The sequence below is a fragment of the Oryctolagus cuniculus genome, chromosome 7 (genome assembly GCF_964237555.1).
Source record: "Oryctolagus cuniculus chromosome 7, mOryCun1.1, whole genome shotgun sequence".
NCBI classification, from domain to species: Eukaryota; Metazoa; Chordata; class Mammalia; order Lagomorpha; family Leporidae; genus Oryctolagus; species Oryctolagus cuniculus.
The window spans coordinates 40,019,623-40,043,737 of record NC_091438.1 but is presented as its reverse complement, the minus strand read 5'-3'; the positions used below and the strand labels follow the sequence as shown (position 1 = coordinate 40,043,737).

Below are 24,115 nucleotides of genomic sequence, written 5' to 3'. Positions count from 1 at the left end.
TCTGCTGTTAATGCCTCTTTCTTGGGAAATCTTCCCTTGGATTTCTTCCTAGGCAAGAGGTCTCCTTGTTTTTTCTAGGGCTTTAGTTTTCTTTATTCTCACCTATAACGCTGTAGAGTCAAGAAGAGTTGATACACATCCTGGCTACAGCTCACTAGTTGCATGATATTAAGGAAATAGTTTACATCGTTCTTTCTAAGATAGGGTAAATAAATGTCTATCATACAGAGATTATTTTGAAAGTTAAATGGAAATAGTGTTTGTAAATTACTCAATTGTAGACCTGGAACATTAGGAAAAATCAATCAATAGATGATGTTATTCTCATTAAAGAATAAAAATAGAGAAATGTCATATATAAATATTCAAAAGTCTAAAAGAACAAATGAGCTATGTAAAAAATATTTTTAGATACGGATGGGCACAGGGAAATGAGGATAGTCAATAACATATAAGGCCAGATAGTGATCTTTGGTTATAAATGGAGAAAATAAAAATTTCACTATGAAAAATAGATCATAAATCAAAAGATTTCTTGTACTAAATTATAAAGCATACTCTAATAGAATTAAAAGAAAAAATACGAATCAATGATCATAGTTAAATGTACTAAATCTTTGCTTCAGTAATTGATAGAATCAAAGGAAAAAATTGAAAAATTATTCTTAGGTGTTTAAATTTAACTGAAAAGTGATCCCTGTTAAATATAAGAGTGGGAATAAGAGAGGGAGGAGATGTACAATTTGGGACATGTTCAATCAGACTTGCCCCAAAGGGTGGAGTTAGAAATGTGCCAGGGGATTCCAATACAATCCCATCAAGGTGGCATGTACCAATGCCATCTCACTAGTCAAAATGAGCAATTTCAGTTCACAATTGATCACACTGATAGGTCTAAGAGTCAAAGGGATCACACAAACAAGACTAGTGTCTGCTAATACTAACTGATAGAATCAAAAAGGGAGAGAACGATCCATCATGGGAAGCGGGATACACAGCAGACTCATAAAATGGCTGATGTCCTAAATAGCACTCTGGCCTCAGAATCAGCCCTTAAGGCATTTGGATCTGGCTAAAAAGCCCGTAAGAGTATTTCAGGCATGGAAAGCCAAGACACTCTGGAATAAAAAAAAGAAAAGAAAAAGAAAAATTGCAATTCTACCTTCAATCAGTATGACTCAATTTTCATTTAAAGAACATGTGAAAACAACCAAGACCACACGTTTCAAACAAGAATACATATAGGTTCACCAAAGTGAAATAAGCAGTGACTTGCAGTAAGTTTCAGTAAAATTCACATTTGAAATCCTACTGTATATTCTGTGGTTTTTATGACAACAACATTAAATCTGAGCTCAAACATAAGGTATTTAGAAAATGCTCAATACCCTGATAGACAGAGAGACTTTCCATCTACTGATTCACTCACCAAATTTTTGCAATGCTCAGGTCTGAGCCAGTTTGAAGGCAGGAGCCAGGAAATCAATCCAGGTATTCTACATGGGTGACACAGGCCCATGTACTTGGCATTTTCTACTGCTTTTCCAGGCATGTTAGCAGGGAGCTGGATCAGAAGCAGAACAGCTGGGATACAATCTGCCTCAGTGATATGGGATGCCAGCACTGCAAGCCAATGAATTAAAGACAGTATGCTAATGAATATTAGAGACAATGAAACATAGCCAATAAAACTTAGAGAACAGGGTAAGAAGTGGTGCTTTCAGGGGGAAGAAAAATAAGTGTTTAATATAAAAAGAAGAGACCAGCAAAACAAATAGTATACATTTCTACCATATAACACTAGAGTGCAAGGCAACCAAGTAAATAGTCTATATAAATAGCAAAGCTAAAAGGGAAGGAGGAGAAGCGGGTGAGTGACTCATTTCCTTTCCACTCTTGAAGCCTCATTTAATCAAGTTTGTGATTTACAGCTCAGCCTGCAGATAAAAAAAAGTTCTAAATTGGCACTCTTTCAAATATGGGTATCGTTTGTAAAAATTAGGGAAATGTAGCTTAATTTTTCAATGTCACTAAGATGTTTATGAAAAAAAAAAAAACTGTTCTGTTTCTCCAGCTAAGAAAACCAAAAGATTTATTCAAAAGAACATTGATGGGAGGAGTTTCAACATAATTACGTAACTCCTCTTCCGGATAGGCAATTCCTCATGCCAGTGAAGTTAGTAAGTGACTCTAACTGTGCTGTTTCTCATTATCAAGTTTGCTCCATTTTCAGGTTATAATATCTGCCTTTCTGTTTCTACTTTACTGATTTATCTTCCTATTCAAACAAGATAAGCATTTGTTTCCTGCATTTCTGAAGATCTGAAGATCTGGACAAGTGTTGAAGAAATTTCCTGTGAGGTAAGTCCCTTTAGCTTTTTCTGTACAGAATATCCAGTGATTTTTTTTTTAAAACTTAGATAAGAAAGGGAAATCAGTTTTGATTTTTCCAAGTGGCGTGGTGAGGGGGGCAGGAAGGCATTTCTGTGTTCAGAAAACTGAAAACTGCAGAGGCTTAATTATAATCCTTCACTTATTAAGGAACATAACAGACATGTTTCATTCCACCACAACTGGGGCTTGAACAAGAGAAAATGAATTTTGCCTATTTCAGATTTTAAAATACATTTTCCAAGTATGTATTAACAAAAGTGGATATTCAGAAGATGTTAGCTTTCACGCCTGGAGGGGTATAGAAAATTTGGTGACTCTGATGTGAACTTAGGTAAAAGACAATGTAGTGACATGAAAAAAGTATCACAAAAAAATAAGGCATAAAGCAATTTGTACCTGAAACTGTATTAAATTATATTATGCCAGTTTTACAAGGCATACACACACATAATAGAAATTGTGTTTCACACATTTATCCAAATAAATGATTTCTTAATATTTTTGTATTTGCGTTTAACTTTCACTTCAGTTCCATTTTGTACTCAGGGTAAAAGACAGCCATTTTTTAATTCCTCTTTCTTTCTTCAAGTCAGAGCCAAATTTTGTTGATGAGAACTTATAGGAAACTGTAGAATGATTTATTCTTTCCATAAAGCCTAGGGCATAAAGATTTAAAGATTTAAATATTAATTTCAAAATTCCCTAAGCACTAGATGAACTTTCTTTTTTATACTTGTTAACAGTATAGGTCATGTTTTCTAAACTTTTTCCTGATTTTTAATTCTTTTTACTTATTTTTAATAATTGATGTGTGCTAAAATTTCAGACTTTTCGGGCTTAAGTAAGACAGATAATGACATTAAGAAGTATCATGACTTATTTCACTAAGCATAATGGTCTCCAGTTGCATCCATTTTGTTGCAAAAGACAGCCAATCCCAAAAAGAAAAATATCATAAGTTTACCCTGATGTGTGGTCGTTAATGTAGAATACAAAAATGTATAAATGAAACTGACATCTTACGATTTGATTACTGCTTATACCCTTTGTCTATATTTGTATGGTAAATGTGTGATTATAAAGTAGGTTGAAATCTTGTTATTGCAAAAATTAAAAGAAAAATAAAGAAAGGAAGGGGGGATTGCGGGAGGAGTGGGAGAAAACTATAGTTATCTTCTTAAAATTGTACCTATGTAATACCTGAAAGCTGTTCTTTTTATATTAATACATTTTTATTTTAAAAAAATCATGAAAAAACATTATCTAGAAAACAATCTCACTGTACTATATGGCATTGCCCCAGGTTTATAAAACATGACAACAAATGCTAAAATATCAAACTATAATAAAGATTTTGTCCATTTTTTTCTTACAGCTTTCCCTATTTCTAATATTAATATTACATATATATGATGGTATTTCAAAATATTCATAGAAAAATGGAATTAAAAAAGAGCTTATTTTGGTGCAAAAAATTGAAATTGATTGTATCAGCAGTCTTCAAAAGTTTATGGAAAATGTACATTACAGAAAACTATGCTAACCTCAAAAATTTTTACTCTAAAATAAACTTATCTTTTCAATTCTAAGTACTATTTATGTTAACTTGATAGAATTGTATAAAATGATAAAAAATGTATGTATATTACCATCAGATGAATAAATAATTAGAACTGTTGCATCTTTCTGGAACTTAAACATTTTATTATTAAATCATAAAACTGTTCTGATGATAGTTTGAAAAACCTTGTTCCTTAATGGATTTAGCTTTACAGCCCTTGTCTCTTCTGTTGAGAAACAGTGTTTTTTCTTCTTTCATACTATTTGTTGAACTCTTATACTTAGTGTAGGGTTAACCTTACAATCACTAAGCAAACTGGAAGTAGATCTCTGTAAAATTTAAGAGTGGGAATGGGAGAGGGAGAAAGAGGGGTTGGAGCATGGGTGAGAGGGAGGGAAGTATCACTGTTCATAAATCTGTGTACATGAAATACAAGAAGCTTGTATAACAAATAATTTTATTAAAAAATGTAGATCGCATTAAATGTTATAATTTGACTAATTCTACCACCTTTGTTCAAATTGTAACACTTATTCTGTACTTCCATCTATGTCTCCTTAGTCAGTACTTTTTAAAATGTCTATCTCTAGCTTCCCCTCAAGAACACATAACTTCTAAGAACTAGTATCTTCTTGTCTCATTACATTCACCCCACCTCATCTACTTCCTGGTTTGTTTCTTCTTGTTCGAGGCTTTGTTTTTTTACACATTGAAAGACCATACTGGGCCAGCACTATGGTGTAGTGGGTAAAATTGCTGCCTGCAGTGTTGGCATCCCATAGGGGCTCAGGTTTGAGTACCAGCTGCTCACTTTTGATCCAGCTCTCTGCCATGGCAAGGGAAAGCAGTTGAAGATGGCCCTAGTCCTTGGGTCCCTGCACCTATGTGGAAGGCCAGGAAGAAGCTGCAGGCTCCAGGCTTCAGATCAGAGCAGCTCTGGTCATTGTGGCCATTTGAGAAGTGAACTAGTAGATGGAAGACACACTCTCTCTCTCTTTTTCACTCTCTCTCTCTCTCTGCCTCTGCCTCTCTATAACTCTGTCTTTCAAATAAATAAATCTTTAACAACAACAAAAAAAGACCATATTGCAGTAGGTGTTTGGCCTATCAGTTAAGTTGTTGTTTGAGGGGTCTGCATTGTGGCACAATGGTTAAGTTGCCTCCTGCAACACCAACATTCTATATTGGTGCTGATTCTAGTACCTGCTGCTCCACTTCCCATCCTTCTTCCTGCTGACTTGACTGGGAAAGCAGCAGAAAATGGCCCAAGTCCTTGGCCCCTGTTTCCACATGGGGGACTCTATAGAAACTCCTGGCTCCTGGCTTTGGCCTGGCTGGCCCAGCACAGGCTGTTGTGGCCATTTAGGGAGTAAAGCAATAGATGAAGTTCTCTCCTTGTGTATCTCTTCCTCTCTCTGTAACTCTCCCTTTAAGTAAATGAAATAAATCTTGAAAAGAAAAATGTTGTTGCTTGGAACACTCACATCCCAAATCAGACTGCCTAGGTTTCAGTTTCAGTTCTGCTCCTAACTCTAGTTTCTTGCTAATGCATACCCTGGAAGGCAACAGATCATGGCTTGAGTCATTGGGTCCCTTCCACCAATAAGACACACCCACATGGAGTTTCCAGCTCCTAGTTTTGACCTTTGCCCAGCCCTGGCTGCCAAGTTATTGTGGGAATTTGAGAAGTTAACTAGCGGATGGGATCTTTCTCTCTTCCATATTACTGGAATGCTATAGTATATAATTTTAACTTAATTTATTTATTTCCTTGTTGGATATTCTTTCCAAAATAGTTTTTGGTAGGTGTTTTAGTGTTACTGACCTTGATTTTAATTGGTGAATCAGTATCGGAGAATGATCAATAGACATCACATTTTAAATGTCATTTGAGCTAGATATAAAATTCCAGTTTCTTCTCACTGGGATTAAACATGACAATAGGTCTGATCTGATTTCATCATCATTTAAAAAAAATCATCTATTATTTTTCACTTTATGTTTCTGTGTGGGAACAAACTGTTGAAATCCTTACTTAAGGTATACTAAGCTGATCTTCTGTATATTAAGATAATCGAAAATGAATCTTGATGTGAATGGAAGGGGAGAGGGAGTGGGAAAGGGAAGGGTTGTGGGTGGGAGGGACGGTATGGGGGGGAAAGCCATTGCAACCCATGAGTCGTACTTTGGAAATTTATATTCATTAAATAAAAGAGAAAAAAAAAAGAAAAAAAAATTCCAGTTTCTTTTAAAGATTTATTTATTTATTTGGAAATCAGAGTTACAGAGAAGGATAGGCAGAGAGAAAGAGAGAGAGACAGAGAGACAGAGAAGAGAGAGAGGTCTTCTATCCTTTGATTCACTCCCCAATTAGCCACAACAGCTGGAGCTGTGCCAATCCAAAGCCAGAAGCCAGGAGCCTCTTCCATGTCTCCCACACAGGTGTAGGGGTCCAAGCACTATGGCCATCTTCCACTGCTTTCCCAGGCCATAGCAGAGAGCTGGATTGGAAGTGAAGCAGCCAGGACACAAACCGGCACCCATACAGGATGCTGGCACTGCAGGTGGTGGCTTTACCCACTACACCACAGCACCGGTCCCAAAATTCCAGTTTCAAAATCATTTTTCTTTCATGTTAAGTTGGCAACACTTTTGGGAAATCCTTGGGGTTATATATAGTAGGCATTCAAAATTTGGTTGACAAGAAAAGGCTATTTTTCATTTTTTATTTTAATTTTAATTAATTTTAACAGATGCAAAATGATTTGTATATACAAGCCTAAGAATGTAGTCATATCCCCCTTCTCCCTATCTTCATCCTTCTCTTCCTCCCAACTTCCTTCTTTTTAGTTTTCTTTCTCTGTTTCTTTTTTAGTTTTTGACAAAACATATTTTAAATACACATTATATTAAAAAGGCATAATACTTCAGCAAGTAAGAGTTATAACAAGTAAAAAGCAAAAAGACCCCAGTTTAGTGGAAATATACATAACACCTTTAAATAATAATTGAATGTATAAATGACCATGTCACCCATATACAATTTTTTAGTCAATCACTCATTACAATTTTTTCAATGAAAAACAACCAATGACAATGTAACATCTATACATTTACTGTGTGGTTATAAGATAATAATTAAATTCATTTGGACTTTAAGCCTTCTCTTCTCAAGAGGTTATGCCTGGAAATACTTTTATGCAGATTGCATTGCAAATATTCATATATTACATATTTTAAGATTTTATTTATTAATTTGAGAGGTAGAGTCATAGGCAGTGAGAGGGAGAGACAGAGAGAAAGGTCTTCCTTCCGTTGGTTCACTCCCCAGATGGCCCCAATGGCTGGAGCTGTGCCAATCCAAAGCCAAGAGCCAGGTGCTTCTTCCCAGTCTCCCATGCGGGTGCAGGGCCCAAGGACTTGGGCCATCTTCTGCTTTCCCAGGCCATAGCAGAGAGCTGGATTGGAAGAGGGGCAGCTGGGACTAGGACCTGCACCATAAGGGATGCCGGCACCACAGGTGGAGGATTAACCCAGTGTGCCACAGTGCCGGCCCCATATGTTACATTTTTTATACTCTATTAGTTACCACAGATTAGGGAAAACATATGGTGTTTGTCTTTTGGGGACTAGCTTATTTCATTAAGTATAGTGACTTTTAGTTGCATATATTTTGTTGTGAGAGACAGTATTTCATTCTTTTTTACAGTTGAGTAATATTCCATAGTGTATATGTATGACAATTTCATGACCAGTGATCAACTGATGTTCATCTGGGTTTATTCCATATGCAAGCTATTGTGAATTAAGCTGCAATAAACATGGGGATATGGATAACTCTTTTATCATGTAATTTCATTTCCTTTGGGTAAATTTCTAGAAGTGGGATTTCTGGATCATATGGCACATATATTTTCAGTTTTCTGAAGTACCTCCATACCATCTTCCACAATGGCTGTACTACTTTACACTACTAATGGATTAGGGTACTTTTTTCCCCACATATTCACCAGCATTTATTGTTTGGTGATTTCTGTATGAGAGCCATTGTAACTGGGGTGAGGTGAAACCTCTTTGTGATTTTGGTTTACATTTCGTGATAGTAATCCTGACAATTTTTTCACTTGTTTGTTGGTCATTGAAATTTTCTTTTGTGAAAAATGCCTGTTCAAGTCCTTTGCCCACATCTTAAGTGGATTATTTATTTTGTTGTTGTTGAATTTCTTGAGCTTTTTATAGACTCTGGATGTTAATACTTTATCAGTTTCATAGTTTGCAAATATTCTGTCGGATGCCACTTGTGTCAAGATGGCACCTCCTCCCCTTGTTGTCAGACACCCTTGTGGGGGAATGGGGAGAAAGAAACGTGCTTTTCCTTCACTGGATTAGGGACTACCCTGCCTCAGCTAGAGCTCCAGGCTGGATTCCAAGACAGTGTGGTCTGCAAAGTTCTCCCTCAGTCAATATCACCAGCGCTGTCTGCTGAAGTCTGCTCTCACCTCGCTCTCAGAACCTGGTGTCTCCTCCAGCCTCCAGCTGCTGGAGTTGTGGATGGTGCCCCTGCTCATTGCCATGTGTCCACACTCTCCATGCTGTGTTCCCCTTCTTTCTGTAGAATTTCTACAGCAAACGTCTCTCCAATTCTCCCCTAGGTATACACTTCCTGCCTTTTTTCTCTTTTGTTCCCCTGGACAGAAACAGCACATCATTTCCCTATTCAGTTATCTTGGAATCGAACCTAAGAGAGGCTATTTAATGTAAACACCATAAGAGGTTTTATGTACATGACTCAGTAAGAGCTAAGGCATGACTCAGAGTACTTGTATTTCTGCAGTAAGACATGGAGGCATTCATACTAAACTGAGAGTTTTAAATATGCATTGTCCTTCCCCTCCCCCGTATCATATATTTTTCCTTTTTGTTGTTGTTGTTCTGTATTTTTTTATTTTATTTTTTTAACTTTTATTTAATGAATATAAATTTCCAAAGTAGAGTTTATGGGTTTATGGATTACAATGGCTTCACCTTCCCCCACAACTTCCCTCCCACCCCCCACTATCTCTCCCCTTCCATTCACATCAAGATTCATTTTCAATTCTCTTTGTATACCAAAGATCAGTTTAGCATACATTAAGTAAAGATTTCAACAGTTTGCACCCACACAGAAACATAAAGTGAAAAATACTGTTTGAGTACTAGTTATAGCATTAAATCTCAATGTACAGCACATTAAGGACAGAGATCATACATGAGGAGTAAGTGCACAGTGACTCCTGTTGTTGACTTAACAAATTGACACTCTTGTTTATGGCCTCAGTAATCTCCCTAGGCTCTTGTCATGAGTTGCCAAGGCTATGGAAGCCTTTTGAGTTCACCAACTCTGATCATATGTAGACAAGGTCATAGTCAAAGTGGAAGTTCTCTCCTCCCTTCAGAGAAAGGTACCTCCTTCTTTGATCACCTGTTCTTTCCACTGGGATCTCATTCACGGAGATCTTTCATTTAGGTTTTGTTTTGTTTTGTTTTTTTTTTTGTTTTTTTTTTTTGTTTTTTTTTTTTTTTTTGCCACAGTGTCTTGGCTTTCCATGCCTGAAATACTCTCATGGGCTTTTCAGCAAGATCCGAATGCCTTTAGGGCTGATTCTGAGGCCAGAGTGCTGTTTAGGACATCCACTATTCTATGAGTCTGCTGTATAATATCATATCAGATATTTTTCTAAAATAACTTTTTACCAAATTCACACACATAACACACACATTTTGGCTTCACATTTTGAGATGTTTCAGAAGTACAGACAGGGTCTTGGGGAAAACATTATTAAATTTTTTTTTTACTTCCTCTCCATCAATCTTTTTTTTATATTTATATTTTATTTTATTTAATGAACATAAATTTCCAAAGTACAGCTTATGGATTACAATAGTTCCCCCCCCATAACTTCCCTCCCACCCACAACACTCCCCTCTCCCACTCCCTCTCCCTTTCCATTCACATCAAGATTAATTTTCAATTATCTTTATATACAGAAGATCAATTTAGCATATATTAAGAAAAGATTTCAACAGTTTGCACCTACAGAGAAATACAAAGTGTAAATACTATTTGAGTACTAGTTATAGCATTAATTAAACACCTAAGAGTAATTGTGTATTAATTACGGAGTTCAACCAATAGTTTTAAGGAGAACATAAAAAATACTAAAAGGGTAAAGTATTAAGTTCTTTTTTTCTGTTTTTGTTTGTTTGTTTGTTATATAGTTATTTTGATTTAATAAATGTGAATTTACAAAGTGCAGCTTTTGTATTGTTGTGGCTTCCCCCCCCACCTCCCTCTCTCCCATGGCCCTCCCCTCTCCCACACCCTCTCCCATCCCGTCCTTCATCGAGTTTCATTTTCAATTACCTTCATATACTGAAGATCAACTTAGTATATACTAAGCAAGGATTTCAACAGGCTGCACTCACACAATGGCACAAGGTATAGGGTATTGTTCGACTAGTAGTGTTGTTTTTAAGTTTCATAGTAGAACACATTAAGGACAGAGATCCTACGTGGGGAGCATGTACCCAGTGACTCCCTTTGTTGATTTAACAATTGGCACTCTTATTTATGACGTCAGCAATCACTCGAGACCCTTGCTATGAGCTGTCTAGGCTATGGAAGCCCCTTGAGTTCACTGACTCTGAACTTGCTTAGTCAAGGCCATATCACAGTGGAGGTTCCTTCCTCCCTTCAGAGAAAGGCGCCTCTCTCCTTGATGGCCTGTTCCTTCTGCTGGGGTCTTGTTCACCAGGATCTTTCATTTAGATTGTTTTTTGCCACCGTGTCATGGCTTTCCATGCCTGTGAGACTCTCATGGACCTTTTAGCCAGATCCGAATGTCCCAAGGGTTGATTCTGAGGCAGGAGTGCTGCCATTCTATGAGTCTGCTGTGTGTCCTGTTTCCCCCACAGGATCATTCTCTCCCTTTTAATTCTATCCTTCATTATTTGCTTACACTGGTCATATTTGTGAAATCTCATCAACACATACCCTATCTTTTTGATCGGTTGTGTATTTATACTTATCACTTTACCAAGTGCGCTGGCATTGGTACCTGCCTCCTTGGTAAGATTGGGTTGAAATCCCCTGGCACATTTCTAGTTCCACCATTGGAGGTAAGTCCGAGTGAACATGTGCCAACCTATATATCTCCTCCCTCTCTTATTCCCACTCCTATGTTTAACAGAGATCACTTTTCTGTTAATTTTAAACGCCTAAGAATGTTTGTGCATTGATTACAGAGTTCATCCAGTGGTCTTATGTAGAATAAACAGAGCAACAACAACAACAAAAATACTAAAAGGAATAAAATAGTAGGTTGTTCCTCAACAGTCTAGACAAGGGCTGATCATGTCATTGTCTTTCATAGTGTCCATTTCACTTCAATGGGTATCATTTTAGATGCTGGTTTAGTTGCCATCAATCAGGGAGAACATATGATATTTGTCCCTTTTGGACTGGCTTATTTCACTCAGCATGATGTTTTCCAGCTTCCTCCATTTTGTTGTAAATGCCTGGATTTCATTGTTTTTTACTGCTGTATAGTGTTCCATAGAGTACATATCCCATAGTTTCTTTATCCAGTCATCCATTGACGGAAATTTAGGTTGATTCCATGTCTTAGCTATTGTGAATTGAGCTGCAACAAATATTGAGGTGCAGATGGCTCTTTTGTTCTCCCCTTTAATTCCATTTGGGTATATTCCAAGGAGTGGGATGGCTGGGTCCTGTGGTAGTGCTATATTCAGGTTTCTGAGGACTCTCCAAACTGTCTTCCATAGTGGCTTTACCAGTTTGCATTCCCACCAACAGTGGGTTAGTGTCTCTTTTTCCCCACATCCTCACCAGCATCTGTTGTTGGTTGATTTCTGTATGTAAGCCAATCTAACTGGAGTGAGATGAAACCTCATTGTGGTTTTGATCTGCATTTCCCTGATGGCTAGGGATCCTGAACATTTTTTCATGTGTCTGTTGGCCATTTGAATTTCCTCTTTTGAAAAATGTCTGTTAAGGTCCTTGGCCCATTTTTTATTGGGTTGTTTGTTTTGATTTTGTGGTGTTTTTTGATCATTTTATAGATTCTATTTGTTAATCCTTTATCTGTTGTGTAGTTTGCGAATAACGTCTCCCATTCTGTTGGTTGCCTCTTCGCTTTCCTGACTGTTTCCTTTGCTGTTAAGAAACTCTTCAATTTTAGGTAATCCCATTTGTTTATTTTATCTTTGATTACTTGTGCCTCTGGGGTCTTCTCCAGGAATTCTTCGCCTGTTCCAATATCTTGAAGGGTTTCCCCTATGCTCTCAATTAGTTTCATGGTGTCGTGGCGCATCTCTAGTTCTTTGATCCATGTTGAGTGGATTTTTGTATAAGGTGTAAGGTAGGGGTCTTACTTCATACTTCGACATGTGGACATCCAGTTTTCCCAGCACCATTTGTTGAAGAGGCTGTCCTTGTTACAGGGATTGGTTTTAGGTCCTTTGTTGAATATGAATTGGTTATAGATGTTTGGATTGATCTCCGGTGTTTCTATTCTGTTCCATTGGTCTATCCATCTGTTTTTGTACCAGTACCAGGCTGTTTTGATTATAACTGCCTTGTAGTATGTCTTGAAGTCTGGAATTGTGATGCCTCCAGCCTTGTTTTTATGGTAAAGGATTGCTTTAGCTATTCTTGGTCTCCTGTTTCTCCATATGAATTTCAGCATCGTTTTTTTCTAGGTCTTTGAAGAATGACTTTGGTATTTTGATTGGTATTGCATTGAACTTGTAAATTGCTTTTGGGAGAATGGACATTTTGATAATATTGATTCTTCTAATCCATGAGCATGGCAGGTTTTTCCATTTTTTTTGTGTCGCCTTCTATTTCTTTCTTTGTTTTGTAATTTTCATCATAAAGGTCTTTGACATCCTTGGTTAAATTTATTCCAAGGTACTTTATTGTTTTGTGGCTATCGTGAATGGAATTGATCTTAGAAGTTCTTCCTCAGCCTTGGCATTATCTGTGTATACAAAGGCTGTTGATTTCTGAGCATTGACTTTGTATCCTGCTACTTTACCAAACTCTTCTATGAGTTCCAATAGTCTCTTAAAGGAGTTTATCAGGTCCCCTATATATAGTATCATGTCATCTACAAATAGGGATAGTTTAACTTCCTCCTTTCCCATTTGTATCCCTTTAATTTCTTTTTCTTGCCTGATGGCCCTGGCTAACACTTCTAGGACTATATTGAATAGCAATGGAGAGAGTGGGCATCCCTGTCTGGTGCCAGTTTTCAATGGAAATGCCTCCAACTTTTCCCCATTCAATATGATGCTGGCCATTGGTTTATCATAGACTGCCTTAATTGTGTTGAGGAATGTTCCTTCTAACCCCAATTTGCTTAGGGTTTTCATCATGAAAGGGTGTTGTATTTTGTCAAATGCTTTCTCTGCATCTATTGAGATAACCATATGATTTTTGTTTCTCAATTTATTAATGTGAGGCATTACATTGATTGAATTTCAAATATTGAACCACCCTGCATACCAGGGATAAATCCCACTTGGTCTGGGTGAATGATCTTTCTGATGTGCAGTTGGATTCGGTTTGCCAGAATTTTGTTGAGCATTTTTGCATCTTTGTTAATCAGGGAGATAGGTCTGTAGTTTTCTTTCTCTGTTGTGTCTTTTTTAGGAATTAAGGTGATATTGGCTTCGTAGAAAGAATTTGGGAGGATTCCCTCCCTTCTAATTGTTTTGAATAACTTGAGAAGAATGGGAGTTAGTTGTCCTCTAAATGTCTGGTAAAATTCGGCAGTGAAGCCATTGGTCCTGGCACTTCTTTTTCAGTAGTGCGTGTTTTTTTTTTTTAACTTTTATTTAATGAATATAAATTTCCAAAGTACAGAATATGGATTACAATGGCTTCCCCCCCGTAACGTCCCTCCCACCCGCAACCCTCCCCTTTTCCACTCCCTCTCCCCTTCCATTCACATCAAGATTCATTTTCAATTCTCTTTGTATACCGAAGATCAGTTTAGCATACATTAAGTAAAGATTTCAACAGTTTGCTCCCACACAGAGACATAAAGTGAAAAATACTGTTTGAGTACTAGTTATAGCATTAAATCACAATGTACAGCACACTAAGGACAGAGATCCTACATGGGGAGTAAGTGCACAGTGACTCCTGTTGTTGACTTAACAAATTGACGCTCTTGTTTATGGCCTCAGTAATCACCCTAGGCTCTTGTCATGAGTTGCTAAGGCTATGGAAGCCCCCTGAGTTCACTGACTCTGAACATTTTTAGACAAGGCCATGGTCAAAGTGGAAGTTCTCTCCTCCCTTCAGAGAAAGGTACCTCCTTCTTTGATGACCCGTTCTTTCCACTGGGATCTCACTCGCGGAGATCTTTCACTTAGGGTTTTTTTTTTTTTTTCCAGAGTGTCTTGGCTTTCCATGCCTGAAATACTCTCATGGGCTTTTCAGCCAGATCCGCATGCCTTAAGGGCTGATTCTGAGGCCAGAGTGCTGTTTAGGACATCTGCCATTCTATGGGTCTGCTGTGTATCTCACTTCCCATGTTGGATCATTCTCTCCCTTTTTGATTCTATCAGCTAGTATTTGCAGACACTATTCTTGTTTATATGATCCCTTTGGTTCTTAGTCCTATCATTATGATCAATTGTGAACAGAAATTGATCACTGGGACTAGTGAGATGGCATTGGTACATGCCACCTTGATGGGATTGAATTGGAATCCCCTGGTATGTTTCTAGGTCTACCATTTGAGGTAAGTCAGCTTGAGCATGTCCCGAATTGCACATCTCTTCCCTCTCTTATTCCCACTCTTATATTTAACAGTGATCACTTTTCAGTTAAGTTTCAGCACTTAAGAAGAATTGTGTATTGATTATAGTATTCAACCAAAAGTATTAAGTAGAACAAACAAAAAAAAAATACTAAGAGGGATAACATATCAAGTTGCTCATCAACAGTCAGGGTGAGGGCTGATCAAGTCACCGTTTCTCATAGTGTTCATTTCACTTTAACAGGTTTCCTTTTTGGTACTCAGTTAGTTGTCACCTATCAAGGAGAACAAGTGGTATTTGTCCCTTTGGGATTGGCTTTTCACTCAACATAATGTTTTCCAAATTCCTAACAGGGATCACTTTTCAGTTAAAATTTAAACACCTAAGAATAATGGTGTGTTAATTACAGAGTTCAACCAACGGTACTAGAACAAAAAAAATACTAAAATGGATAAAGTATTACGTTGGACATCAACTGTCAGGACAAGAGCTGATACAACAGTAGTGCATTTTTTACTGATTCAATTTCTTCCATGGTTATGGATCTGTTTAGATTTTCTATATCTTCATGGCTCAGTTTAGGAAGGTTGTATGTGTCCAGGAATCTATCCATTTCTTCCAGGTTCCCCAATTTGTTAGCATACATCTCTGTGTAGTGGTTTCTGATGATTCTTTTTACTTCTGTTGTGTCTGTTGTTACATTTCCATTACTATCTTTGATTTTACAGATTTTGGTCTTCTTTTTTTTTTGGTTAGTTGGGCCAATGGTGTGTCGATTTTGTTTATTTTTTCAAAGACCAGCTCCTGGTTTTGTTGATCTTTTGTTTTTTTTTTTTATTTCAATTCTGTTTATTTCTTCTCTGATCTTTAGTATTTCTTTCCTCCTTTTGGATTTGGGCTTGATTTGCTGCTGTTTTTCTAAATCCTTGAGGTGCATGGAGAGTTCATTTGTTTGGTTCCTTTCCAGCTTCTTGATGTAGGCACCAATTGCTATAAACTTTACTCTTAGCACTGCTTTTGCTGTGTCCCACAGGTTTTGATAGGTTGTGTTATCATTTTCATTTGTTTCTAGAAATCTTTTGATTTCTCTTTTAATTTCTTTGATGACCCACTGTTCGTTTAGGATCATGTTGTCCATTCCTCATATATTTGCATATGGTGTAGAGATTCTTGGGTTGTTGATTTTGAGTTTCACTGCACTATGGTCTGAGAAGCTGCATGGTATAGTTTCAATTTTTTTGACTTTGTTGAGGCTCCCTTTATGGCCTAGCATATTGTCAATCCAAGAGAACGTTCCATGTACTGGGGAGAAATACGTGAATTCTTTGGCTGTGGGGTGGAAGGTTCTGAAGATATCTATTAGGTCTATTTGGTCTATAGTGTCAATTAACTCTGTTGTTTCCTAGTTGAATTTCTGACTGGTTGATCTGTCCATTGGTGAGAGTGGGGTGTTGAAGTCCCCTGTTACTATTGTATTTGAATCTATATCTCCCTTTAAATCCTTTAGTAATTCTTTCAGGTAGCCAGGCACCCTGTAATTAGGTGCGTATACATTTATAATAATAATGTCTTCCTGTTGGATAGATCCTTTAATCATTATATAGTGCCCTTCTCTGTCTCTTTTAATAGTTTTTATGTTAAAGTCTATTCTGTCTGATATCAGGATGGCCACACCAGCTCTTTTTTGATTTCTGTTAGCTTGGAGTATCTTTTTCCATCCTTTCACTTTCAGTCTGCGTGCATCTTTGCTGATAAGGTGTGTCTCCTGAAGGCAACATATAGATGGATTCTCTTTCTTGATCCAATCAGCTCATCTATGTCTTTTGGTAGTAGAATTAAGACCATTCACATTCAGTGTGATTACTTTTAAGTACTGTCTTTTCCCATTCATGTTTCCTAAACGAGCTGTTTATGTATTTTGAACTTTGTTTGTAGGTTACTCTACATTCGCTTTTTTTTTGTAGTGAAGTTCTTGTTTTTGTATTTCTGTGTGCAGCACGTCTTTGAGCAAGTGTTGTAGGGTTGAACCATGGATACAAATTCTTTCAGTTTCTGTTTGTCTTGGAAGATCTTTATTTCCCCTTCATTCATAAATGATAGCTTTGCAGGGTATAGTATTCTAGGTTGGCATTGTTTGTCTTTTAAAACTTGAAATATATCATGCCATTATCTCCTTGCCTGTAGTGTATGCGATGAGAAGTCTGGGGTGAGTCTGATTAACTTATCCCTGAATGTGATTTGTCATTTTTCTCTTGCACATTTTAGGATTTGTTCTTTGTGTGTCACCGAGCTGAGTGTTGCCACAATGTGTCGCAGTGAATTTTTCTTCTGGTCTACCCTGTTCGGAGTCCTGGCTATCTGTTGAATTTGCCTGTTGTTATCCAGCTGCCTTTGTTTGAAGTTTTCTGATATTATTTCATTGAAAACACCTTGCAATCCATTCTCTCTTTCCACCCCCTCAAGGACTCCTGTTATCTGAACATTACACCGTTTGATTGAATCTTGTAGGTCTCGACCATATTTTTTAATTTTTAATTTCTTCTTCCTGCATTTCAACTGACTGTATTATTTCTGGAATTTTGTCTTCAAATTCTGATATTCGGTCTTCTATTTCATCTGTTCGATTTCCGAGGGATTCCACGGTGTTTTTTATATGGTCAATTGAGTTTTTCATTTCCAGTATTTCATTCTGGCTTCTTTTTAGGATCTCTAATCCTTGGGCTTGTTTTTCGTTCATCTCTTGACACTGTTTCTCATTATTTCTAAGTATTCTGATTATTAATTTTCTGAATTCTTTTTCTGGCATAGTTTCAAATTCTTCTTCTTCAGCCTCTGTTATGGTTGGTTTAGCCTGCTCCATTGGTGAGTTTATATGTTCTTCTATATTCTTCTTGTGGGTTTTTGTTTTGTTTTTTGGCATTCCATCTGGGTGGTTTTTCAGGTTGATTTCCCTCTGCTATGGGCTGCTGTGAGTCTGTACCAATATCCAGTCTAAGCAGGCTGCTCTGCCTTCTAGAGTTTGTTTGTTTATTTTTTACTTATTTATTTATTTATTTTTTGTAACTTGAGTGGGCTGGTGTCAGGGCTTTGAGGTGCCAATCTCCGCCCCTTGGGGGGCCAGTTTCCTTGTTCCTATGTTCTATGTGTCTGTGCCTGGGGTTCGTTGGTCAGCCACTCTCTTTCACTGCACCTGCTGCGTGAGGAGTGTCGAGTAGCTCCAGACCACCTTTGGACTCCGCCCCTGCTGCTTCCTCCTTTGGAGCAGAGGCAAGCCTCCTTTAAGCCCGAATGTAAACAAACAAGATGGCTGCACTCTGCCCGCTGCAGCTCTGATTGTGGGTTGGGCGGTCCTAAGGATCCTGGCATTATTGATCCTTCAGTTCGTCCCCCTGGATCCTGCCCTCTTCCCATGGGTGCTTTTCAATTTTTTTTTTTTTCTGGTAACTTGAGTAGACTGGTGTCAGGGATTTGAGCTGCCCTCCCTTGCTGCCTGCCCCTGCGCAAGGAGTGTCCTGTCACTCCACTCCACCTTTGGGCTCCGCCTCCGAAGGTTAGTGTGGAGGCAGAGGCAGTTCTCCTTTAAGCCCGAATGTAAACAAACAAGATGGCTTCTTCCTGCCCACTGCAGCTCCAACTTGAGGGAGGGATCCTCGATTGTTCAGTCCCTCAATCAGACCCCCTGAATCGCTCACTCTTTCCGCTGGCGCTACTCACTCTGTTCCATTTTCTATTTCCTCCCCCATTCAATCATGCATGTCTCAGTGTCCGTCCCAGGGTGGGTTGGGGGAGGGGCGGCGGCAGCTGCTACAGCGGTGCTGGGCAAGCGCCCTGTCTCACCTTGGCTTCCAGCACTGGTGCGTACACACTTCTGCTGGTGTCCTGCTCCTCAGGTGTCCCTGTCCTCCTCACAGGTCCACCCTGTCTCCCTCATTTTGGAAGAGCTTCCCTTTCCCTGAAATTACAAATTCTCACCCCTCTTTGAACCTTCCCTTCCCAGACCATCGGTGTGCTCCCTCCCTATTCTGCCATCTTGGACCAAGAGAGCCATTATTAAAATTAATCCATGGATTTTTCTTTCGCTTTGGTTTTGATCAATTTATTTTCTTTTAACTTTTAAATAATTCTATATTTATAATAAACCCAAAAGAGCAGAACAACAGCAACAAAAAAACCCTTCTCAGTTTACTAATCGCTCACATTGCTAACAGTTGGCCATACTGGACTACTTTTTCTTATTCTGTCTATCTGTGTCACTATTGTCTATCTGTTTCTCTCCCTGTATTTTTAGATTCCACATAAACATGAGAACATGCAATATTTAATTTTCTATCCCAGGCTTATTTTTTTTTTTTTTTGACAGGCAGAGTGGACAGTGAGAGAGAGACAGAGAGAAAGGTCTTCCTTTGCCGTTGGTTCACCCTCCAATGGCCGCCGCGGCCAGCGCGCTGTGGCCGGCGCACCACGCTGATCCGATGGCAGGAGCCAGGAGCCAGGTGCTTTTCCTGGTCTCCCATGGGGTGCAGGGCCCAAGCACCTGGGCCATCCTCCACTGCACTCCCTGGCCACAGCAGAGGGCTGGCCTGGAAGAGGGGCAACTGGGACAGAATCCGGCGCCCCGACCGGGACTAGAACCCGGTGTGCCGGCGCCGCTAGGCGGAGGATTAGCCTAGTGAGCCGCGGCGCCGGCCTATCCCAGGCTTATTTTACTTTGCATAATGTTCTCTAGGTTCACCCATGTTAATAAATATTTCTGAATGAAGGAACGACAAAATTTCCTTTTTATTTAAGGCAGAATAACATTCTGGTGTAAGTATATAGCACATTTTTTATCCATTCATGCATTGATAGTCATAGATTGTATTCATATCTTGACCATTGTGGAAAATGCTGTAATGAATATGGGTACCAAATACTTCTTTGATCTGCTTATATCATTCTTTAGCTATATATGCAGGGGTGGAATTGCTGGATCAAACTATAACACAATTTTTAATTTCTTGAGTAGCCTTCAAACTTTTTCTACAATGACTACACGTTTACTTCATACCTCAGAGAATAAGTGTTCTTTTACTATATTCTCATTCACATTGTTGTCTTTCTAACTATTTAAAAATAGCTATCCTAACAAGTGTGTAAGATAGCTCATCAGGGTTTTGATTTATATTTCACAGATGATTAGTGAAGTTGAACACCTTTTCATTTACATGTTGACCATTTGTATGCTTTTGGAAGCATGTCTATTCAGATTTTCAAAACATTTAATTGTGTTCATTTTTTGCTTTGCTGTTTAAATTATATGAATTTCTTACATTTTTTGGACATTGACTCCTTACAAATCATGTGGCTTGTAAACATTTCCCCCTCTGTATGTTGTCATATCATTTGTTGTCATACCATTTGTTTAAAAACATTTTGCTTGATATATCTCCCATGTTTTGTTATTTGTACTTTAGGGTTAAAATCCAAAATATCATTACTGAGAACAATGTCAAGTATATTTACCTCAAAGTTCTCTTCTAGTTTCAAGTCTTATGTTTAAGTCTTCAACCCATTTTGAACTGATTTTTGGGTGTGTTGTAAGAGAAAGGTCCAATTTCACTAGCAATGAATCTTTCAACTCTTTCTCAGTTTTGTATATTTTTAAATTTCTCCACTGTGTCTTGATATGGGCTTCTGTTTGAGTCTCCTGTTTTACACTCTATTGATCTGATCACTCTAAGTACATTTATGTTACTTTAATTGTGAGAAATTTATCTCAATTCTTCTTTTCTTTTTTTTTCTCTTTTTGCAACTAATAGTATGTTAACAGTGACATTTTTATCTATATATTATCTTTCTTTTTATATTTTCTATTTCTTTTTTTAACTTTTATTTAGAAAATATAAATTTCCAAAGTACAGCTTTTGAATTAGAATGGCTTCCCCCCTCCCCATAACTTCCCTCCCACTCACATTCTTCCCAACTACTGCTCCCTCTCCCATTACATTCACATCAAGATTCATTTTCAATTCTCTTTATATACAGAAAATCAATTTAGTATATATTAAGTAAAGATTTCAACAGTTTGCACCCACACAGAACATAAAGTGTAAAATACTGTTTGAGTACTAGTTATAGCATTAATTCACATTGAACAACACATTAAGGACAGAGATCCTACATGAGGAGTAAGTACACAGTGACTCTTGTTGTTGACTTAACAAATTGACACTCTTGTTTATGGTGTCAGTAATCTCCCTAGGCTCTTGTCGTGAGTTGCCAAGGCTATGGAAACCTTTTGAGTTCACAGACATCGATCTTATTTAGACAAGGTCATAGTCAAAGTGGAAGTTCTCTCCTCCCTTCAGAGAAAGGTACTCCTTCTTTGGTGGCCCCGTCCTTTCTACTGGGATCTCGCAGAGATCTTTCATTTAGGGTTTGTTTGTTTGTCTGTTTGTTTGCCACAGTGCCTTGGCTTTCCAAGCCTAAAATAATCTCATGGGTTCTTCAGCCAGACCCTAATGCCTTAAGGGCTGATTCTGAGCCCAGAGTGCTGTTTAGGACATCTGCCATTCTATGAGTCCTATCAGTATGATCAATTGTGAACTGAAATTGCTCATTTTGACTAGTGAGATGGCATTGGTACATGCAACCTTGATGGGATTGTATTGGGATCCCCTGGCACATTTATAACTCTACCATTTGGGGCAAGTCAGCTTGAGCATGTCCCAAACTGTACATCTCCTCCCTCTCTTATTCCCACTCTTATATTTAACAGGGATCACTTCTCAGTTAAATTTAAACACCTAAGAATAATTGTGTGTTAATTACAGAGTTCAACCAATATCCCAAAAGGGATAAAGTATTAAGTAAAACAAAAAAAAATACTAAAAGGGATAAAGTATTAAATTGTACATCAACAGTCAGGACTCAAGGGCCGATCAAGTCACTGTTTCTCATAGTGTCCATTTCACTTCAACAGGTTTCCTTTTTGGTGCTCAGTTAGTTGTCACCAATCAGGGAGAACATATGACATTTGTCCCTCTGGGACTGGCTTATTTCACTCAGCATGATGTGTTCCAGCTTCCTCCATTTTGTTAGGCAGAGTTACAGAGAGAGGGACAGAAAATTCTGTCATCTGCTGGTTTACTCCCCAATGGCCACAATGGTGGGAGCTGGGCCAATCTGAAGCCAGGAGCCAGGAGCTTCTTCAGGTATCCCATGTGGATGCAGGAGCCCAGGGAATTAGGCCACCCTCCACTGCTTTCCCAGGCCATCAGTAGGGAGCTAGATCAGAAGCGGAGCAGCCATAACTCTTACCTGCACCCATATGAGATGCAGGCACTACAAGTGGAGGCTTAACTCACTATGCCACAGCACCAGCCCCATATTTTCTAAGTCTAATCAATCATATCTTGCAAATCACGGATCTGTTACAGTTATTTCCATTGAACCCATATATCCAAACCATTACGCATAGGAGAAAGATTGCCTGCACTCCAAAGCCTAAGTTCTTAATACTCATATTTTTCTTTCTTAGTCAATGTATTAAGTGAAGACATTATTTTAAAAATGATAGAAGTCAGGCCAGTGTTGTGGAACAGTTGGTTAAACTGGTGCATGTAACATTGGCATCCCACATGAGCACCAGTTTAAGTACCTGATGCTCTGCTTCTGCCCAAACTCCTGGCTAACATGCACAGGAAAGTGGTGGAAGATAGTCCAAGAGCTTGGGCCCCTGACACCCACATTGTGGACTAGTATGGAGTTTTTGGCTCCTGGCATTGACCTTCCCCATCTCTGCTCATTGTAGCCATTTGAAGGTGAACCAGCAGATGGAAGATATTTCTCTTTCTCTCTCTCCCTCTCTCTCTCTCTCACAGCCATTCAAATAAAATAAACCTTCAAAATAATATAGAAGTATCATTTCCTTAAGTACTGAGTCTCATGTGCTACATTATATTCATAGTTTAGGAATCCATATATCTGTAAATATACCCAATGTGAGATATTCCAAATGACTGGTTGGTCTTCTGTGTATAAAGTTAATTGAAAATGAATCTTAATGGAGAATGGAAAATCTTAATGGGAATGGGAAAGGGAGGAGGAGGTAAGGTGGTAGTGGGAGTGGGAGGGCAGGTACAGTGGGGAGAATCACTATATTCCTAAAGTTATACCTACAAAATATGTACTCATTAAATAAAAGGTTTATTTGGAAAAAAAAGAAATGATAGTATACACACACAGAGACACTATAGACTACTACACAGTCACAAAAAAATGATATCTTATCATTTGTAACAAAATGGATGCAATTGGAAACCATTATACCTACTGAAATAAGCCAGTTTCAAAAAGACGAATACCGTTATGTTCTCCCTGATCTGTGGTAACTAATAGATTACCTGAAAGGTAACTGATAAGAGTGAAACTGACACTTAGAGCTGATATGATTTTTAATAGCCCTTGTCTCAACTGTTGAGAACCAGTGTTTATATATATATATATATATATATACATATATATATATATATACACACACACTATTTGTTGAACTCTTAGTGTAAGGATAATCTTATGAGTATAAAGTCAACTGGAACTAGAATCTTGTAAAAAAAAATAACAATTGGAATAGGAGAGAGAGGAGGAAGAAGAGTGGGAGTGAGGGTTAGCAGGAGGATAGTGTGGAAATTATCACTATGTTCCTGAACCTGTGTGAATGAAACAAATGAAAAATGTATATCTTAAATAAAATTTAAACAAAAAAGCTAGTCCTGAGCCAACTCAATTATCATAATTAATATGGAAGAAGTGTTACCTGCACATGCCCAGTAATTAAGTCCCTGTTTGTTATAGTCATACCTGTTTCCAATATGCTGGCATGGGCCAGTCACTCAGAAATGCAGATCTCATTTTTGAAATTGTCTGAATACATGTAACAACTTTGTCCCATTTTTCTCTTGTAGATCCATCTGTGTCTTGAAATATGGGGAATGAATACAAGAAAATTGTTCTGCTGAAAGGATTAGAGGTCATCAATGATTACCATTTTCGCACAATTAAGTCCTTACTGACAGATGATTTAAAACTGACTGGGAAAATGCAAGATGAATATGACAGAATTAAGATTGCCGACTTAATGGCAGACAAGTTCCAAAGTGATGCTGGATTGAGCACGCTCATAAAACTGTTCAAAGATATAGAACCACTTAAAAACCTGGCTGAAAATCTTCAAACAGAGAAGTTAAAACGTAAGGAAGGAACAGGGAACATGAACCTTTTGTCATGTTAGATCCTTTTCCCATTTTATGACTCAGTTACCGAGACTGTTTTGGTACTTCAAATTCC

The 24,115-nt window shown here is 38.0% G+C and overlaps 2 protein-coding genes across 2 annotated transcripts in view; one reads left to right on the top strand and one right to left on the bottom strand.

The window, feature by feature from the left end:
- LOC100350829 (olfactory receptor 10C1) overlaps positions 1–1,672 on the bottom strand; it is a 39,414-nt gene extending 37,742 nt beyond the window's left edge. The window contains exon 1 of the mRNA XM_051858488.2: positions 1,430–1,672. Within this exon, the coding sequence (XP_051714448.2) occupies positions 1,430–1,552 (123 nt within the window). The 5' untranslated portion in view covers positions 1,553–1,672. The remainder of the gene's footprint in view (positions 1–1,429) is intronic.
- Positions 1,673–1,876: 204 nt separating this feature from the next.
- Positions 1,877–24,115, top strand: part of MNDA (myeloid cell nuclear differentiation antigen) — a 34,926-nt gene continuing 12,687 nt past the window's right edge. The window contains exons 1-2 of the mRNA XM_008264248.4: positions 1,877–2,361; positions 23,734–24,018. Coding sequence (XP_008262470.2) covers positions 23,754–24,018 — 265 coding nt within the window. The 5' untranslated portion in view covers positions 1,877–2,361; positions 23,734–23,753. The remainder of the gene's footprint in view (positions 2,362–23,733; positions 24,019–24,115) is intronic.